The 21065-nt window shown below is 41.8% G+C and overlaps 1 protein-coding gene across 1 annotated transcript in view; it reads left to right on the forward strand.

Annotated features, from left to right (window-relative positions):
- Nucleotides 1–21065, forward strand: part of SKAP1 (src kinase associated phosphoprotein 1) — a 265174-nt gene that overhangs the window by 46542 nt on the left and 197567 nt on the right. The window contains exon 5 of the mRNA XM_069951830.1: nt 17886–17993. Coding sequence (XP_069807931.1) covers nt 17886–17993 — 108 coding nt within the window. The remainder of the gene's footprint in view (nt 1–17885; nt 17994–21065) is intronic.

Below are 21065 nucleotides of genomic sequence, written 5' to 3' on the forward strand. Positions count from 1 at the left end.
CCATGTTTTTGTAGCACTGGATAACCCCTTTAACTTGCAGAAGAATTCTTAGTTGCTTTGTGTGTAATGTGTGTCTATGTACAAACTTGTCATTCATTTGCACAAAGTGAACTGTTACACGGTTATGATATATTGTATAAGAACAACCAACAAAAACCTTTCATTAAATTATGTTCAATTAGATTTTTCAAAATTTGGAATAAATTTCTCGACTGGCTGATTTCTGTGCAGTGTGAACCAAATCCATCAGATGAAAGGAGAGCTTCGCTCCAGCCATACTTCTGACCCCTACTGGAAGTGAGAAGAATTACATCACATACCTCTAACTGCCGGGTTACGAGACCTGTAGTATTCTATGTCAATAAAATTTATAAAATAGCTCAGAAAATTAGAAAAACCTTGATAAGCTGATGTTTTTGTTTTTACTTGCACGTCTTGGAATATGAGCCTGGACTAACCAAAAATTTCATATAATGTATGGATTTTCAAGTCTGGTTATTTTTATGATTTACTAGTATTGCTGTTCAAAGAGGTATATTGTTAGTTTACTCGCCTTAAAGACTGTATCTTTTAACTCCCTAATTGCTGCAGTCAATAACGAATATATATATATATATATATATATATATATATATATATATATATATATATATACATACCCCGTGCAGTAGGCATGTGTATGTACAGTGGTACCTTGGATTAAAAGCATAATTTGTTCCGGGACCTTGCTCGAAGCGCCCATCTAAGTGAATCGAATCGCTGGATCAGCGCTCCGCTCATCACGCCGCCGGGCTTCCCACACTGCTCCGCTCCCTGCCGCACCACTCCAGGTGCCAGGGAAATGCTGCCACCCATCCTGGGAGGTGGCACGGCGCAGAGCAGTGCGGAAAGCCGGCGGCGTGATGAGCGGAGCGCCGATCAAATGAAGCAATTCGCTTCGGTGAGCACTTTGGCTCATCTCTACTTGTAATCCAAATCCACTCTTAAACCAAAGCAAATTTTCTCATAAGAAATCATTGAAATTTAGACAATTGGTCTCCCCCCCCCCCCCCAAAAAAAAAATTATTTTTATACTGAATAACATGTAGAACATGTAGATGAAACAAACATTCAGAAATAGCTGAATATGTGATATTAGTTACTGTACAGTATAGCAATCAGCATGTGGAGTATAATGTATAGTAACTGCATAACCATGATAACACAGCGGCAGTTTGTATATACAGGATAGAACTGCAGATCCCCATAATGCAGTAGCGTAGTACAACAGGCTAGAGAAGCAGGGCTGCTGTCAGAGGTCTGTGTGGTCACATAACTGCAATGGGGAAGAGGGGTGTGTGTTCAGTATGGACCAATCAGGATTGACAGAGACTGCAGGGAGCATGAAGGAATGAGCAGGGCATATGTGGGCACAGTATAGCACCACTCTCTTTCCGGGGAGAGAGGGGTTACAGCTATGAAGAGATGACCTACACAGTCCTGTCCCCTGATGCAAGTCCCAGCCTGAAGTGGATCTGTCATGATTTGGAAGGTGGGGAAGACTTCTTGGGTCAAAGTACAGGGCTGCAGACCATGCCCCTCCCACCCAGTACAGGGAGCTCTTAAACCAAAGCAATGCTCTTAAACAAAGTCACAATTTTGAAAAAGTGTGAGCTCTTCTTCCAAAACGCTCTTAAACTAAGGTACCGCTGTACATGTTCCTGAGGTCAGAGGGGTTAGATGTGTGCAGGACCGCTGTTGTGAGGGACATCAGTGTCTCGGGACGCCAGCATAATGACAGGCAGTTGTGATCCCACAGTTGCCTGTCATTAACCCCTTAAACACCACAATCTATAGCGATCGTGGCATTTAAGGTACTCAGTGACAGGACAAGCTCCTGTCACTGAGTGATCGGGACCCCCTGTTGGATCGGCGTTTTATGTATACAGTCTGCTCTCAGGCAGGCTCTATGCATAGATCGCAGACAACACTGATCCATGCTATGCTATGTCATAGCATTGATCAGTATATGCAGTATATTGATTGCATGTTTTAAAGTGAAAAAAAACCTTATTAACCCCCCCCCTCCAAATAAAAGTTTAATATACCTCCTTGCCCATTATATAAATATAAACATATTATATATCGTAGCATGCAGAATTGCCCGATCTATTAAAATATAACATTAATGTTCCCGCACGTTGAGCGGTGAGCAGATTTTTTAAAAAATTATATCTGAAAAAAATTTACATTAATAAAAAGTAGAGATCATGGCGCAAAAAATGACACCCCAAACATCCCTGTAGGTGGAAAAATAAAAGTGCTATGGCTCTTAGAATGTGGGGAGGAACAGTGCATTAATCTGACCTGGACATCCGTGCATCAATGGGCTCGGTCTTGAAGGGGTTAAAAAGCTTTTTTTTTTTTTTTTTTTTAAACTATTTAGTAGTAGTATTAATTTTTATTTATTTATTACCAGTCTGAAGTGTCATAGAGACAAGGGCACCAAAATGTACAGACGTACCCTGATGATGCCTCTGACACGTCAGAGCAGCAATAAAAAAACTTTTTTTTTTTTTTTTTTTTAAAGTGATTGCATCCTTGGACAACTACAGTAAAGGTATAGATAGTCTCACTGCTTACATAGCTATGTAGCCATGTATGCATTTTGGAACATCTTTAACCCCTTAATGACCACAATATTTTTGTTGGTGAGACAAAAGTAGCCTGGCACTGGTCTCCTGTGCAGAATATGACATGATCTTGGATGTTGGATGACAACAGGGTCCCTGCTCTAACTTAGAGATTAACCCCTTAAATTCTGTAGTGATTGCGGTATTTTAAAGGGGTAGTTCACCCCAAAATGTTTTCTTTCAAATCAATTGGTCCTACCAAGTGCCAGAGATTTGTCATTTTACTTCTATAAAAAAAAAGTCTTCCAGTACTACTTAGCTGCTGTATGTCCTGCAGGATGTGGTGTATTCTTTCCAGTCTGACACAGTGCTCTCTGCTGCCACCTTGGGGGAGATTTATGAAAGGGTGAAAATATACACCTGATATAAACTGCCCACAGCAACCAATCACAATTCCTCTTATATTTTACCAGAGCTGAAATCTGAGCTGTAATTGGTTGCTATGGGCAGTTTATGCCAGGTGTATATTTTCACCCTTTCATAAATCTCCCCCCTTGTCTGTGACAGGAATTGTCCAGAGCAGCAGCAAATCCTGATAGAAATCCTCTCCTGCTCTCCAGACTGGAAAGAATAAACTACTTCCTGCAGGACATACAGTGGCTGATAAGTTCTGGAAGACTGGAATATTTTTTAATAGACGTACAAATCTCTGACACCAGTTGATTTGGAATATATATATATTTTTTGTGAACTACCCCTTTAAAGGGGTTCTCCAATGCTACAAAAACATGGCCACTTTCTTTCAGAGACAATACGACTCTTGTCTCCAGTTGAGTTGCGGTTTGCAATTAAGCTCCATTCACTTCAATGGAACTGAGCAGCAAAACCCTGCCCAAGCTGGAGACAAGAGCGGTGCTGTCTCTGGAAGAGAGTTGCCATGTTTTTGTAGCGCTGGATAACCCCTTTAAGTGGTTTCTGGACTTTTGTGACCCACCAGGGTGATGCAATTGCTGGGGTGCAGATGACTTTCTATAGCAGCAGGGGGGCTAATTAACTCCCCCAGGTATGCCATATATTTGTGGGTACTGTCTCAGGTAAGGCCGGTTAGGTCACCTGTCAACATTATGTTGACAGGACAACCCACCACACTATACTAGTAGTACAGCACATTGTATTAGCGATCTAAAGATTGCTTTTCCCTTTGTGAGACTAATAAGTAAAAATTAATATTTTGGAAAATATAATTTTATTATATCAAATATTTTTTTTAAAAAACACCACCCCTTCACAAAAAAATACAAGTACACTATTTGCACCTACAAAATTATTTTTATATAAAATCTAATAAATGAAAATAGACACACATTTGATATCACCACATCCATAACAACCTGGACTATAATATTATGTCATTATTAATGCTGTATGGTGAATGCTATAAAAATGGAGAGAAAAAACTAGACCAGACAGTATTTTAGTAATTTGTCTCCTAAAGATGATGCCAATAGAAAGTACAACATGTCCCGCAAAAAAAAGCAAGTTCTCATATAGGTCAACTTAAAAATGAAAAGGTTATGGAACTCCCATGGAAGTCCCATAGGGGGACTAAAAATGTATGAAAAAATAAAGAAATTTTTAAAAAATGCCCCAAAGCCTCACCCCCAATAATAGTCTTAATCACCCCCCTTCCCATTTTATAAATAAAACACACAAAAATAATATAAATAAACATACTATATGTCGTAATGTGCGTAATCATCCGATGTATTAAAATAAAACAATATTATTCCCACTCGGTGAGCGGCGTGAACAAAAAGCTGTAAAAAAAAAAAAGGGCAGGATTGTTAACTTTTCTATTACATTTCATATACTGTATTAAAAAATTTATAAAAAGTGATCAATACATCCCATCTACACAAATGTGATACTAATAAAATCTAGAGATCATGACTAGAGATGAGCGAATCGGGTTCGAGTCGATCCGAACCCCAACGTTCGGCATTTGATTAGCGGTGGCTGCTGAACTTTGATAAAGCTCCAAGGTTGTCTGGAAAACATGGATACAGCCAATGACTATATCCATGTTTTCCACATAGCCTTAGGGCTTTATCCAACTTCAGCAGCCACCGCTAATCAAATGACGAAAGTTCAGGTTCGGATGGACTTGAGCATGCTCCAGGTTCGCTCATCTTAAATCATGACGCAAAAAATGACGCCCCATACAGCAGGTGATAAAATAAGAGCTTTAAGAATTACAATAGGGCCATTGTAATCACACCTGTTTGCAAAAAAGAAAAGTTTAATGTTATTAACAATAGTAAAACATTAGAAAAGCTGTATAAACTGCATATCGCTGTATTCATACTGACCTATGCAATAAAGATATCATGTCAGTTTTACCGTAAAGTGCATTACGTTAACACTGACCCCCCCCCAAACTTTGCTGAATTGCCTTTTTTACCCCAATTTCACCCCATAAATGATATTTTGGGAGTTCTGTCATTAATTGTTTGGTAGATTGAAAGGCTGCATTACAAAGTACACCTGTCCCTGAATAAAACAAGACCTCGCATGGCCCTGTAGCTGGAACAATAAGAGTTATGGCTATTAGAAGGGGAGGAGGAAAAAACGAAAACGCAAAACTGAAAATTGGCGCGGTTCTTAAGGCCATTATAAGCTCTGTCCTTAAGAGGTTAAACATAAGGAGGAAAAAACAAAAGGAAAATTTTCTTGGTCCTATGGCCTGCGCCAGGTCTCGGATCGCGCCGCCCCGTCCAACCGCCCCGCGGCCGCTTCCTGGTGTGAGCTGCGGCATGAGACGTGACGTCTCAAGGGAGCTCAGCCATTCAGCAGCCTAGGTGGGACTCCGCTAGGGCTGCTGAATGGCTGAGCTGCCTTGAGGCCATAGCTCAAAATTACCCCCGGGCCGGAGTACCCCTTTAAAGGGTTAAGCTTCTTTTATTTGTCACTTTTTTGGCAGGTTACGGCTATTTTAGCAACAGAGACTGCGAGATGAGTAGCCATATTATTATTTTTGACAGCTGACAGTTTATGTTCCCTTCATTATTGAGAACCCACGCTGACAACATCGCCTCACACTTTATCTGTATGGGAGTTCTTTTCTGGTTGTGTTCGCTGTTGCTAGGCAACAGCCCGGGCCTGTTGACCACTGCTTAGCAAAATGAGCCCTTTAAAAATGATTCTTTAATAATTGCAACAGGAAACTCTCTTACCGGTGGCTCCTATTACTTTAACAAGGCAATTGTGAAAATCTGTTATAGGATAGCTAATGAGATTTAGGATTAAAAATGCAGCATGGGCCTTATTATTTCCTGTTGCTTATATATTGTGCCAACGTATTCTACAGTGCTGTACAGAGATTGTCATAACTCACCTCAGTACTTGTCCCCCAGTGGGACCCAGAAGCTAATTTTCTTGTCTGCGACAATCACACGGGTCAGTTTTATAGGAAACCAATTAACCTGTCATTATGTTATTACAGATGTGGAGGGGCTGAGAACCCAGGGGAGACCCACATAAACACTTCATGCAGCTGTTGTGCTAGGTTGGGTTTGAACGGAAGGCTGGAAGACAACAATTCTAAGGGCCCTATTACACCAAATGATTATCGGCCGTACTTAGCCGACTACCAGCTGTCCTGGACGATAATCGTTTGGTGTAATAGGTCATGTTAAAAGGCAACAAGGTCGGCTGATCGTTGTCCTAAAACATTTTCCATTAAGATGACAATGATAACGACAATCTGCTGGCCGTTGTCTAATAGGAGCGGCGGCAGCAGAACACCCCTATCTCCCCCCATTTTCCCTGCCCCCGTGCTTGATGTATGTGCATGTAATGGCACAGACAGCGAGCCGGGAGCGAGGAGCAAGTAAGCGCTGACCTTACAGGTTGGCGTTCACTTGCTCCTTAAGGCTTAGTTCACATGGAGTAAAACTGGCACAATGCCCGCCAGCCTCCGTGTCATACTGGCCGGCTATGGGAGGCTCGCGCTCAGAAGAATGGACATGTCAATTCTTTTGAGCGGAGAGAGGAGTTGTGTGAGCCTTCATAGACTGCCAGTATGACACGGAGGATGGCGGGAATTCCGCCATTTTTTGTGAATTCAGCCTTATGGAGCAAGTGAGCTCTGACTTGCTCCTCGTTCCCTGCTTGCTGTCTGTGCTATTACACGCACAAACATCAAGCATGGTGGGAGATGGGGGCGTTCTGCTGCCGCCGCTCCTATTACTCCCATTGAACGACGGCCAGCAGATCTTTATCGGTTATTTGGGTTCTGGGTTATATACATGCTAGTATAAAGATCACAAGCACAGTTTATACTTACCATCTCCAGTCCTCCGGCCGTGACTTCAGGCTCCGCCTCCTCCAGAATGATTGACATCCAGAGGAGGGGGCCTAAAGATACAGCCGGAAGACTGGAGACCTGGATGCCGAACAGAAGTAGCACCGATGGTAAGAGTATGCTTGTGATCTTTAAACTGAAAGCAAACGTGTATCCATATTTGTGCTGTCAGCTTCCTGGGCTGCATGAACAATACAAGGATTGTTTGTGCAGCCCAGGCCCCTTGATTTATCGTTCAGTGTAAAGGCACTGCAAATGAGCTCCGATCTCTCGGTTTGTGGCCCATGTGGCCAACAATTCTTGGTGAATGAAAGGATCCTTAGGCAGGGCAGAAATCTGTTGTAAAGCCAATATTTGAGTATATTGCAAACTTTCATCTTGTGTTGCAGTCTAGAAATAAGAGAAAATAGGGCTCAAAACAATCAAATTTCCCTTGAGTGACAGTGCTGTGGCTACAGACATCTAGGTAGAGGTCAGAGGTGAATAGCCAGTCTGATAATCTAGTTTAATAGAAATATGGCAATGTTAGACACCCATGTGTTGTAACCGTAGTGTGCAGAGGAGAATATGTGAATGTATAGCAAGCAAAGTCTTGATGGATACCCTACAGCTTCAGAATGTCTTACTCTGTTTCACTGCTGCCTGGTCATATACATTAGATGTCTGTGGTTTGGCTGATGTGTATGTTTGTTTAAATAGGGAGTAGAGCATAAGCTTCTGTCAGACTTGTTTTTTTAGCAGCTTGTCCTCTGTGGGAATGTCTGCTGTCTGAGGACTGTTTTTCAGCACCCAAACACATAGTCCCACCAAAATTGGCAGGTTTAGACTATTGAAATATAATGTGTTTTGACAGCTTTTTAACATGTAGCAGCCACAGGCTTAAAGTGGTAAAAAAAATTGTTGCTGGAGAAAATACAAAAAAAAAGTGATACCTACCCTGATCTCCCACCGCTCCCATTGCAGCTCATCTCATCTCTGTGCTCTGTGGGACGTCAGAGCAGGATCTGCCTGCTCAGCCAATCCCTGGTTGCAGCATTGTCATATCCATTGACTGGCGGTGTGGGCAGTCTTGCTTAGATATCTTGTCTCTGAAGCACGAAGACGTGATGTGGGGTTTACAACCTAAAATTGTTTACTAGAAAAAACTCATTCTCTATGGGAGCTGCTGGGAAGAGCCGAAAACTGAACAAGGCTGTTCTAGCGGCTCCTATAGAGAATGAATAGAGGGGTAGCGTGCATGTGTGACCCATCACTCTATTCTAATTGGAGACTGGGGTCCCGGTTCATGAGATTGTGAGATTTTTTTTTCTTTAGCATGTGATGAGGTGCTAAGTACTTATTTACCTGTATTGTCAGTATTAAGGCATAGAATCCATAGATCCCCTTGGGACAATAAAAAATTTAACTTGGTCTTGGGTACTAGGGAATGAATTAGAGATGGCATTACAGAAAACTCTGGAGGTATCGTTTGGTTTGGAAAATATTTTTCATACTGTGTGTTTGTATGGCAAAAATCACTGTTAAATGTTTGTTGTCAATTTAAACATGTGGAAGCTGTAATAGATCTGGAGTAATTTAATTTACCAAAAATGACTCCTTACCCCAGAGAAACAGCTCTAAAATCTTGGCCACTAGGTGTCTCACTTCTCTACAGTCTGCTGTCCACTGTCAGTTGCTAGGGGAAATCTGTCTCTGATAACAGAGACAACAAAAGGAACCACAGAAAGTGGGGGTGGGGTTTAGCCACTGCTCTGTGCAGAAGAGGAGGAGACAGGACATAGAAACACTGGTTTGTGTGTATGCAGGCTGAAGCTTTTGCCATGCTTTAGAAGATTGTAACTCTTCAGTGTAACTCCTTCATTTCTGCTCATATTGCACTTTGCAAAGCCATTGAAGCCACTGTGAATCTACTAGTTATTTCCTGTCCTATGGAAAACTGCCCGTAGCGACCAATCACAGCTGGTTACTATAGGCATCTTATACCTGTTTTTTAATATATATATATATATATATATATATATATATATATAGATCTTTGAGGGTGTGTCCAAAGTATTGTTTAATTAGCGCTTTTTGCCGCCATTTAGATGCTAATTAAACACTATGTGTGAACATAGCCTGAGCGTATCAGAGTTAAATATTGAATTCTCTAATTTGTTAATATTGGCATGGCTGCAGCAGCAACCCGAGATGTAACATACAGGAAAGTATAAATTTCATGGGGCTTTTCTATTAACAGTCAGCAGACTATCAACAACAATCTCCACAGTAGACTGCTGTACAAACTAACATGTAACAGGATATAAGTGCGTGCCGTTTCCTCCCCCACGTAGTAGTAGGGGTTGAATCTTATGTTTTTTTTCTTTACAATTATATTTTAATTCTTTTTAGTATTGTAAAGGATAGAGAAAGGAAACAGAGGATGTCAGCAGTGGAAGGTGAGCAGTATAAATGAACATAAATGGCATACTGTGAAAAGCTAGAATCTCTAAATCCCAATGAAAAAATGGTAAAAAAAAATAGGAAGGGACTTGTTTCCTTCCTGTTGGATTCTGGCTTTGGCTCAATGTAATGGTGCAATACCTTTTATTGGCTAACCCCAAAAATATTGTATTCACTAGCTTTTGAAATACAGTGGTGCCTTGGATTACAGGCATAATTCATTCCGGGACCGTGCTTGTAATCCAAATCTACTCTTAAACCAAAGAAATTATTGAAATGCAGACAAAAGGTTCCACACCCTAAAAATATTTATTTTTATTCTGAATAAAATGTAAAACAGATGAAACAAACGTTTAGAAACAGCTGAATATGTGATATTACTGTACAGTATAGCAATCAGCATGTGGTGTATAATATATAAGTGCATAAACCTGAAAAACAGCAGCAGTTTGTAGATACAGGATGGAACTGCAGATCCCCATAATGCAGTAGTGTAGTACAACAGGCTAGAATAGAGAAGCAGGGCTGCTGTCAGAGGTCTGTGTGGTCACATGGCTGCAATGGGGAATGGGTGTGTTCAGCATGGACCAATTAGGAAGTGAGAATCACAGATCTGTGCAGGAGGACAGTGACAGAAACTTTTCTATACAGCGGTGTGAATGGCTAAGTGTGAGTGCAGGCACATTATAGCAGCAGTGTGTATAGCTGAGTGTGAGTGCAGGCACATTATAGCAGGAATGGAGAGGAGATACTGCAGGGAGCATGAAGTGATAGTACAACAGGCTAGAATAGAGAAACAGGGCTGCTGTCAGAGGTCTATGTGGTCACATGACTGCAGCTGTGTGTATAGCTGAGCGTGAGTGCAGGCACATTATAGCAGGAATGGAGAGGATGGTAAACACAAGGGCTGACAGAGACTGCAGGGAGCATGAAGGAATGAGCAGGGCAGATGTGAGCACATACATGCAGCGCTCTCTGTCCGGGGAGAGATTGGTTACAGCTATGAAGAGATTACCTCCACAGTCCTGTCCCCTGATGCAAACCCCAGCCTGAACTGGACCTGCTATGGTTTGGAAAGTGAGGGAGACATCCTGGGTCAGAGTACAGTGCTGTAGACCCCGCTATGCAGATCGTACCCCTCTTACTCTCCCCCTTCCACCCAGTACAGATAGCTCTTAAACCAAAGCAATGCTCTTAAACCAAGTTACAATTTTGAAAAACTGTGCGCTCTCAATCTAAGTCAATCACTTTTAGGGTGCCTTCACACCTACCGGATTCACAGCGGATCTCACTTCTGCGGATTCGAAGCAAGAACCGCTGCGGATCCGGTATCAATTCATCCCTATGATAGCACATATTCGCAGCGGGATTAACATCCCCGCAGCTTTAACTCCCTGGTGCCCGCAGCCCCGCCGTCGCATCCCCCATCGCGGCGGCACATCCCCCCCCCCCCATTCCAGCCACATCCCCCCCCATCAGCCCATCTCCGGCCCGCCGCCGCGAGCATACATTACCTGCTTGGCGGCGCAGCTGCAGTGAGGCTCCCGGCTCCGGTCCCGCTTAGCTGATCTGAGCGGGAGCGGAGCCGGGAGCCTCACTGCAGCCGCGCCGCCGAGCAGGTACTGTATGTTCTCGGCGGCGGGATGCGGGCTGGGGGTGGGCTGATGGGGGGGATGTGGCCGGGATGGGGGGATGCGACGGCGGGGCTGCGGGCACCAGGGAGTTAAAGCACATATTCACAGCGGGATGTTAATCCCGCTGCGAGTATGTGCTATCATAGGGATGAATTGATACCGGATCCGCATCGGTTCTCGCTTCGAATCCGCAGAAGTGAGATCCGCTGTGAATCCGGTAGGTGTGAAGGCACCCTTAGGGTATGTTCAGTATTCAGTATTTCTGTCGGTCTTTTTTCAACCAAAACCAGGAGTGGGTTGAAAATACAGAAACTGTGCAAAGCTTTTCATTGTAAATTAGCCCTGTCTGTTCCACTCCTGGTTTTGGTTGTAAAAAGACTGACGGAAATACTATGTGTGAACATAGCCTTATTAGGCAATAACTATTTTCCCTGAGTACTGCATATTTTAGCAGTTGTAGGACTACATGCTCCACCATGTATGTGCTAGGCCTGGAATATATACACAGTATAGGTGGTAGATGTAATTCTGGTGCACATAGTTGAGATTACTGTACAGTCCTAATCCTAGTAAGGATTACAGACTTGGTTGCCAATAGTCCTGGAAAAAGAAGGGGCCATCCTATGTCTAGGTAGAGTTTAAAGTGGTTTTGGGAGCATTCCAGGACTCTGTTGTGACTCTGACATGTAGTACTCGCAAGCAAAGAGTTGATGTAGCCTCTCAACATATTGGAGACAGGCAGTAATTCCTTTATTTATATAGTGCCAACCTACATTTGCATACTTCCTGCACATGTTGACCTTTAATCCCAGGACTCCAGCTCCAAGTCAACAGTGCCGACCACTAAGCCACTGTGCCATCTACAAGGTAGATATTAGCTTCTGGTCTCCTTTACATCATGGGCTAAGACATTTACTCTGCCTTTGGGTGGAGCCAAAGTCCAGCCAGCCCATGGGAAGGACACCTTTCCCCACCCACCTGATGACTCCTCTTGTGACATATTGTTTACTGGAAAGAACAGGAAACAGAGGGTGAACATGACATCACAGGTCTCCTACTGTAATGAAGAGTCAAGCAGGAGTTGTTTGTGCCTCACCACTCCTTCCTCCTCCCTCTTTATGAATAATCAATGCTGCCCGGCCTCCTGCTCACTCAGCTGTCAGCCAGTGTCTCTGATTGCAGATCAGTCCTCTGTAGGCAGGTTATGTCTGAAAGAAAGACTCAGATATAGTTGACCCTCTGAGCCCAAATGTGTTGGAGCTGTGGTCTAGGGGTAACTCACCTGTCTAGAGACCTTCAGCAGTTCAATCATTGGTTATAATCCCCTGATAGAAATGAAAAATAGGTCTTTATCTTTTTCTTATTGTTTAATTTTTAAGGTTATGTTTACACACAGAAAGACTATGTTCACACGTTATTGAAATTGAGTTGATGGCCGTCATTTAATGGCAAATAATTGCTGTTATTTTAAAACAACAGTCGTTGTTTTAAAATAATGGCCAGTATTTGCCATTTAATGATGGTCATCCACTCAATTTCAACAGTGTGTGAATATAGCCTTTCTGTGTGTTCAATCCACTCCTGGTTGTGGTTGCAAAATACTGACCAAAAAAGTAAGGAAAAATACTGTGTGGGAACATAGGCTTAAAAATTATTTAATAATGAGAAAAAAAATAAAGACCTATATTTTATTCCTATCAGTGAGTTTGCACCAAAGAATGAACTGCTGGATGTCTCTACACAGGTGAGTTACACCTAACCCACAACTCCAACACATTTGGGCGCAGAGATTCAACTACATCTGAGTGTTTCTTTCAGACATAACCTGCCTACAGAGGACTGATCTGCAATCAGAGACACTGGCTGATAGCTGAGCGAGTAGGAGGCCGGGCAGCATAGATTATTCATTAAGAAGAGGGAGGAGGAAGGAGTGGTGAGGTTTTCCAGAGTGGGACACAAACAACTACCCTTTGACACTTCATTACAGTTGGAGACTTGCGATTGTGCATAATCCACTACACGGACAAATTACCAAAAGGCACCATGCTCACTGGGGGACTGCCAGCTACAGCACACTGGCGGCACCTTAGTCCACATTCATACGTTCCGTGGAATGCCTTTAACGGACCCCCACTGCCCGAGCAGTATCTGTGATAAGATGCTTGTAGTGGGGGAACTGTACAGATATGCGCCGCACTGTAATGACAGAGCCGCGCAGCTACTTCATTACAGTGCAGCGCATATTTGTACAGTTCCCCAGCTCCCAGCATCTTATCACAGATGCTGCCCGGGCAGGGGGGGCAGTCCGTTACAGGCCTTCCACGTCCGTTTGCCGTGCAAAACATGGAATGTGTGAAAGCGTCCTTCGAATGTTGAAGGGTTCAGCTAATGAATCCCACACAAAAACAACTTTGGTTCAATGTATTCTTGAGAATGCCAGGGGTTCTTAAAATTGGGGAACTGGTATGTTTTTGAGCCAAACCCTAACTTCTCCAATTGTATTTATAATATGCCTGTAGAGTAGAGCAGGATGGGAAGTGGGCAGCCCAGTGTTAAATCTTATTATTGACGTCTTTTGACACACAACAGTCCTGTATTTTGGAGATGATGCATAGCTGTGTTTTTGAGTACAGCATAGGGCCCCATGCCCAGAAGCAGATTTATTTATTGCTTGTATGTTCCCAATAGTGTTGCTTTCCATAATATGTAGCCAGCGTTCATCAATGGAGTAATTCATGCATCTGTATATTTTCACAGCCATATTTCCACATGAAGTCGGCAAAACTTCGTACACTGCTTCGTAGAAATGCATTAGTGTTGCTGATGCTTATATTACACTGTGACATCTATATTGTGAATCATTATTTGTATCTGCAATATAGATACACAGTGGTACCTTGGTTCTTAAACTGCTCAGAACTCAAACAGTATTTTTAGGGAAATTTTCCCTTTGGTTCTCAAACTTTTGCTCGGTTCTCGAACACTTTTCGGGCCCCCAGTCTTAAAGTACAGTAATACCGCGGTATTCGAATGTAAATTTACCTGGAAGTAACGTTCAGAATTCAAACTTTGCTCGTGGATGGTGGGATGTGCCTGGTGAGGCTTCACATACAGTACATTACTATATAAGACTGCTGGAGTGCATATACAGTACAGTAGTAGTACAGTCAGTGCACCACCATCTCCCATCCTTTACATTACTGTATACGATTGTTGGAGTGCATATGAAGTAGTAGTACAGTCAGTGCACCACCATCTCCCATCCTGTACAGTGTTGTATAAGATTGCTGGAGTACATATACAGTACAGTAGTAGTACAGGCAGAGCACCACCATCTCCCATCCTGTACAGTACTGTATAATACTGCTGGAGTGCATGTACAGTACAGTAGTAGTACAGTCAGTGCACCACCATCTCCAATCCTGTACAGTACTGTATAAGACTGCTGGAGTGCATGTACAGTACAGTAGTAGTACAGTCAGTGCACCACCATCTCCCATCCTTTACAATACTGTAACACCTTTACATTATTTCCTATGGGAAAACACTGCTCGGTTCTCAAAGTGCCTTCCTGAACCAATTAAGTTTGAGAACCGAGGTACCACTGTATGTGTGTGTGTATAATATATATAACGTATGCATGTTACAGGTGTGAAAAATCTGTCCGTGTGCATAATAAGCCTGCACTTATGCACGTCTATGTTATGGAATAGAATAATGTTATTGACTGTCATCTTCTCTCTTGGTTTCCAGATGTTTTTGGACAGGGCCTTGGACTATATACATCTTCTGCGTCCCATTCTGTCTGTTCTGCGTTTATTTTCCTGTGTGAAGTGAGGGCTGCAGTTTGTTGTAGAGCTGCAATCTTAGAAGCCGGAATAGATTATTGGTCCAGAGCGGCGGGCTGATTATATTGTTTTTCCTGTAAGATATAGATCTCCTTGGACTTGAGGAGCGAGGCAGCTAATTAATGAAGGAATTATTCCTGATGTCTTGTAACTATGTGACTAGGACTGTGGCCGACCACATCCCCAGCGGATTGCGCTATATCCCTTATATTGGCTCTCCGAGTCTCTCTCCATCTAATTACAGTAGCACCAGTTGCCAGACCTGTCACCCCAGGTTTGTGCTCCAGTGAGAACTTGATCACTATAGAAGGTTCTTAGCTGTCATCTTAGCTTGGATGTATGAGACAAAGCCCGGGATAACGTCTATTGCTTTGTATCCGTTATGTTATTCCTGCAGTAAATGGATATTCATGATCACATTTTTATAGAATATTATCTCCCCGGTTAATATACTGTGATGGGTGTCTTTTGGTGCGGATTGATGATATGATAACAACGTTAAGAAATTACTTGTATACGCGTGGAACGGCTCTTGTCGCTGCGGAGTAGATGGATCACCACTGCGACGTGTGTAAAGTAATATTTTCCCTTTTTTTTTTTTTTTTTTTTATGACAGGAAAGGAAATCAAGCTGCTCTACAATTCTTCATTGGAGTTTAAAGGAGAGTTATAGTGGAGACGTAGGGTGCCGCTGTATAAATAAGGACATTTATGGGGATGCTTTTAAGTCTGCGTTTGAATGTGAACATGTCTGGTATAGTCGTCATTCACCTGGAACTATGCATTGTGTAGTCAACGTGTTTTTTATCTCTGAAGCCACCTACAGGCTTGAATCAGTACTGTAATATATATATATATATATATATATATATATATATATATATATATATATATATATATATATATATGTGTGTGTGTGTGTATGTATATATGTATATATATATATATATATATATATATAATATATATATATATTATATAATCATTTTCACCCTTTAGTATACACGTTGTGGTGATGGAGTATAGGAGGATCTGAGTATACAAAGAGATGTTAACTCACAATATACTGTATATATACATAGTACGGTTGAAAAAAAAAAAAATACTTTGTGTTTTCTTCATTTACTTACACATATGGTAGAAATGTATATAAACAAAACTAATAGACTAAGGCTGGGTTCACACTACGTTTTTGCGATCTGTTTTTTTTTTTCATCCTTTTTTTTTTTGCAAAAAACATATGCAATTGTGTGCATGCGTTTTGATCCTTTCTTTTTTTATAATGGAAGGTAATGGAAAAATGAATCAAAACAGATGGATGCCATTGCATCCGTATTTTTCATCTGTTTTTCATCTTTTTTTTTTTGGGCAAAAAAACGGATGAAAAAAATGGATGTGTAGAGTGAACCCAGCCTAATATAAAGAAAACTGGTGTAAAGTAGAATTGGCTCAGTTGCCCCTAGCAACCAATCAGATTCTACATTTCTTTCCTCACAGACTCTTTGGAAAATGAAAAGCGGAATCTGATTGGTTGCTAGGGGCAACTGATCCTATTCTACTTTACACCAGTTTGATAAATCTCCCCTAGTGTTTGTAATACTGTTCTCATTTGTGGCCCAAGAGATCACCATGATGTGTGGATGGCTAAGAAACTTACTGGGGGACATTTATGATTCGCCTCTTCTCCCTGGCGTACGCCCCGCTCGCACGATGGGCGGGCTGGGGGAAGCTTGAGGGGCGTGATAAGGCGGGGAGGAGGCATGGCCTCCCCCTGCGCTTCCTTCATTATGATTTACGCCTGCTTGCGTAGATTTACTACGCCGGGCGCAGATTCGGGAGCACGGCCGGCCGGATTCACTAAGAGGCGTACGCTGGTCTTCGTAAATCCCTTTCACTGTGTGCGTTTCTTCTTAGTACCCCCAAAACATGTTGAGTTCAAGTTCTGATGATATTGATTGTATTAGGTGTACAGTGGGATGAGATGGGAAATGGCAAGTAAAAAGAAATATTAATAATTGCCTGTTTCTCATGCTATACATACAAGTGGTACCTTGGTTTAGGAGTAACTTGGATTAAGAGCGTTTTGCAAGAAGAGCTCAGTTTTTCAAAATTGTAACTTTGTTTAAGAGCATTGCTTTAGGCCGGGTTCACACTGAGCAAAACTAGCGGAATTCCGCGGCGGAATTGTCCGCAGCAGAACGTCGTTAGCCTCCCTCTCATAATGGGAGTCTATGGGAGGCGCGCGCTCCTGCTCTGTCCGTGCTGAAGAATAAACATGTTCATTCTTTAGCGCAGAGAGACTCTGTGAGAACAGCAGCGCGCGCCTCCCATAGACTCATAGACTCATAGGCTAACGGCATTCCGCGGCGGACAATTCCACTGCGGAATTCCGCTAGTTTTGCTCAGTGTGAACCCGGCCTTAGTTTACGAGCTCCCTGTACTAGGTGGGAGGGGGAGTTGGGGAGGGTCATGGACTGCATAGCTGGGTTTACAGCCCTGTACTCTGACCCAGGAAGTCTCCCCCGCTTTCTATTCTAGCCTGTTGTACTACGCTACTGCATTATGGGAATCTGCATCTCCATTCTTAATCTAGAAACTGTGGCTGTTTTTTTCAAGTTTATGCAGTTACTATACATTATACTCCACATGCTGATTGCTATACTGTACAGTAACTTATAATATCACATATTCAGCTGTTTCTCATTGTTTGTTTTACCTGTTCTACATGTTATTTAGAATTAAAAATCATTATTTTTGGGGTGTGGAACCAATTGTCTGCATATCAGTGATTTCTTATGGGAAATTTTGCTTTGGTTTAAGAGTGGATTTGGATTACAAGTGCGGTCCCTGAACGGATTATGCTCGTAATCCAAGGCACTACTGTGTGTGTGTGTGTGTGTGTGTGTGTGTATTTATATGTATATAATATATATATTATATTTTGCTTTACATGCTTAGTAATGAATGCATTTTGCTGTCTTCTTTAGATGATGAAGATGATACAGTCACCCAGGACAGTCACGATGATAGTCGCAGCCTGAGTCATGGTACAGCTTCTGATGAGGTGTCTCTTCCCTCAGATTACCTGGATGACGGTAAGTGACGTGGGCTTTATACATAGAACTTGTTGATTCTCCATCTTTCTGCCCAGTATGGTGCTTGGGACTGGGGGGGGGGAGTGCAACTTTGTGCAATACATAAACAGGGTTTATGTACAAAAAGTTGAAAATGTATTTCTTGTTGAGCCATAATTGATCTTTTTGCTATACTGTATCACTAACCAGACTAGGCGTCCTATCCAGAAATCTGGCCTGTAAGTTATTTTCATACTTCTTAGATAAATACATAGATAAATGGAGAGGGAGGTGTATCCGTCATGGTTTTATAGGTCTAGACGTTAGCGTATCTTTAGGGTTACGGTTTCTTAGCCAGTTGGATAATCTTTTAACTACTGAGGTGGTAAAAATTAAAAATGGTACAAAAATAACACTTCACCAACCGGCCATCCAGATGTCTGCTCTAGCTGCCTGTTCTCATTTCCCTCGCTATCTGGGTTGCGATGTATGGTAAAAGTGGTTCTTTAATTACGAGCATCAAGCACATAATTGAAGTTGTTTAGTATACGACAATGAATGAGAAGTGAATGAGTTTGGTTTTTATACCTCATAAATGGCAAGTAAAAAAAGGCACATTGCCTGGGGTCCTGACGTGCCTGTGCTTATTTTTAATGCTTTAAAAAACAAGTTTTTTTTTTAATTTGACAAACACTAAACTCAGTGAAGGTAGTTTTTATTTAGCAGAGAACAAGAGATGTAGTGCCCCCTAGTGGAGGTAGGAAAAAACACAGATAATGCTAGATGAACAATTCGAGTTTCCTTAGGTGATACTTTTATATTGATCCTTATAAATCATTATTCAATAAGAAATCTGAAAATTTCATTACTGACAGCATATAGCCAGGAGGCCTCAAACATATATAAGCTACAATGTGCCGGCCTAAACAACACATACTTTTTTTAAATTTTTTTAATGCGTTATTAGTCAAAATAAAAAAGTCATATTCAATTGTCTTTCTCGTAGTCCCAAAACTTAGAAGAAGACTCACTCTGTTCTATGTAAAAAATCACATTGACCTACAACTAATGTCAACCAGTGCCTGGCCAGCACATCGGCTGTATCCACGCTTTTCACGTTTATATCTGTAATAGCTACATGGATTATGTCTATTCTCCCCATGTTTGCTTGGGTTTCCTCAGGGTACTTTGGATTCTTCTCTCACTCAGTAAACCTACTAATAGATTAATTCGAGTTTAGGTTGTAAGCCCCGATTGGACTGTGAGTGATGAAAAGCTCTGTACAGGGCCATGGTATATGTTGGTACTACATGAATAAAATACATTTGATCTGATCTAATAGAGTCCAATATATCTATATCGTGGTTTCGCATCTCACCTTATAAATGTTTTGGACAGTAGACGGCAAGTAAAATATTCAGCTCGTCGGTAGTATTAATGTACGTTGAATATTTGTACGCTGCCGGAACGTCCGTGAATAATTAGGTTGCTCTCCCATTCACTTTGCTACATGTAATAATAATCTGCTGCCTCGCTGCAGATCCATGACTCTTATAATGAAGTTCCCTATGTAATAGTCCGAAAGGAGAGACGAGCGTGAATCTGTCCACTGGACTCAACTAGTATTTGCTCCAGAAATTGAATTTCGCAATGTAAATATATAGGGGAATTCACATTCCAGCCATTTTACGGCGTCTCTCGCTTTTTGGCTTTACGTTCTTCTCGTGACATATCGGCACTTTATTTGCAAACATCTATAAAACGCAATACTAACATCAATAGAATTCAACTTGGAAAGTTAGCAGGTTTGCAGGTGTATTGCTTACCTGGCTCCTGTGCAATGGTATTTATTCCCTTCTAACTATTATACGTTACTGTTTATATTGTTTCTGTTGCTTTTCTAACTTGTATAGCTTATTACGAATCTATTATCGTAGCCTAAAATGAACCCTAGGTAAGGCTAATATTTTAGTGTCATCGCCCTTAGTTTGCATGGATGTATGTGCGTGTGGATCAATCACCACTTGCTCGTGGCTGTTTTTTTTTTTTTTCCGTGTGTGTATTTATTGCGTTGCTTTTCTCGCTGTCCTCACATGCTGGAGCATCTGTGGCGGAGTGTTTAATTCTTTCCTGAAACCAGGTCTCCCCCTTTCAGGCTAATAGCACCTTGTTCATTAAGAAAATGAATGGCTGGAAAGGAGACGTTCTTCAGTCCTCGCCTCACAAGGGCCCCTCAGACCGATTGTATCAGTCGGAGCTCTGACAAATTCCTCCAAAACATTAACACCCCTGTAAAGTTTTAGGTTCAGCAGCTGGCTAAAGGTTGTTCCTGCTGCAGATGAAGACATCTAAGTGAGAAACAGACCTCTTCACTCAATGGCCCCATCAATTATCATCTTTCCTAGCACATTGCTGCTTAAAAGATACAAATCTCCCCTTATTGGGAATAAGAAGCCTCTGTCTTCATAATCTCTGTATTAATAAAAAGAAACTGTATTTTCCTTTGCGCTGGGGTACAATCCCCTTGGGCATTTTGTTCGGAATTCTTCAGGGATCTACATGGAATAATAAAGCCATTTCATCTGTTAAATAGCAGGCAGATCATTTAATGAAGCAAAAAAGGAGCCCGGCGCCCAGTAAATACATATTAACCTGGCAACTACAATTGGTCAGCAGCAGCGATACCTTGTTAACCATTGATTGGAAAGCCGCGATCGTTCTGCCTTCAGTTTTAATGAGTTAATCTGAACTGTGACACGACATCAAAAAGAACAAAACGGAATTAAGTTGACACTTTTTTTTTTTTTAATTAACATGGACCAGTATATAGAAACATTTTAATGTACTTCCCAGAGGCAGTGGCAGAAGTTAATGGTGCTGAAAATGCATTCTGCTGTGTCTGCGAAATACAATTCCTTCAACACTTATTTGTTTCTGCGCAGTGAAGTTGGTGAATTTTGAAGGATCAAAATGTGGGTGCCACGGGTCAGCAGGGTGAGGTGCTGGGGTGCCGGGCTATAGACTCAGAGTCTTATACACATATTTGTGTCAGTTTCTACCGCGCAGTAACTGATAGCCCCAAGCCGGCAATAA

The sequence above is a fragment of the Dendropsophus ebraccatus genome, chromosome 14 (assembly GCF_027789765.1).
Source record: "Dendropsophus ebraccatus isolate aDenEbr1 chromosome 14, aDenEbr1.pat, whole genome shotgun sequence".
Taxonomy (NCBI): Eukaryota; Metazoa; Chordata; class Amphibia; order Anura; family Hylidae; genus Dendropsophus; species Dendropsophus ebraccatus.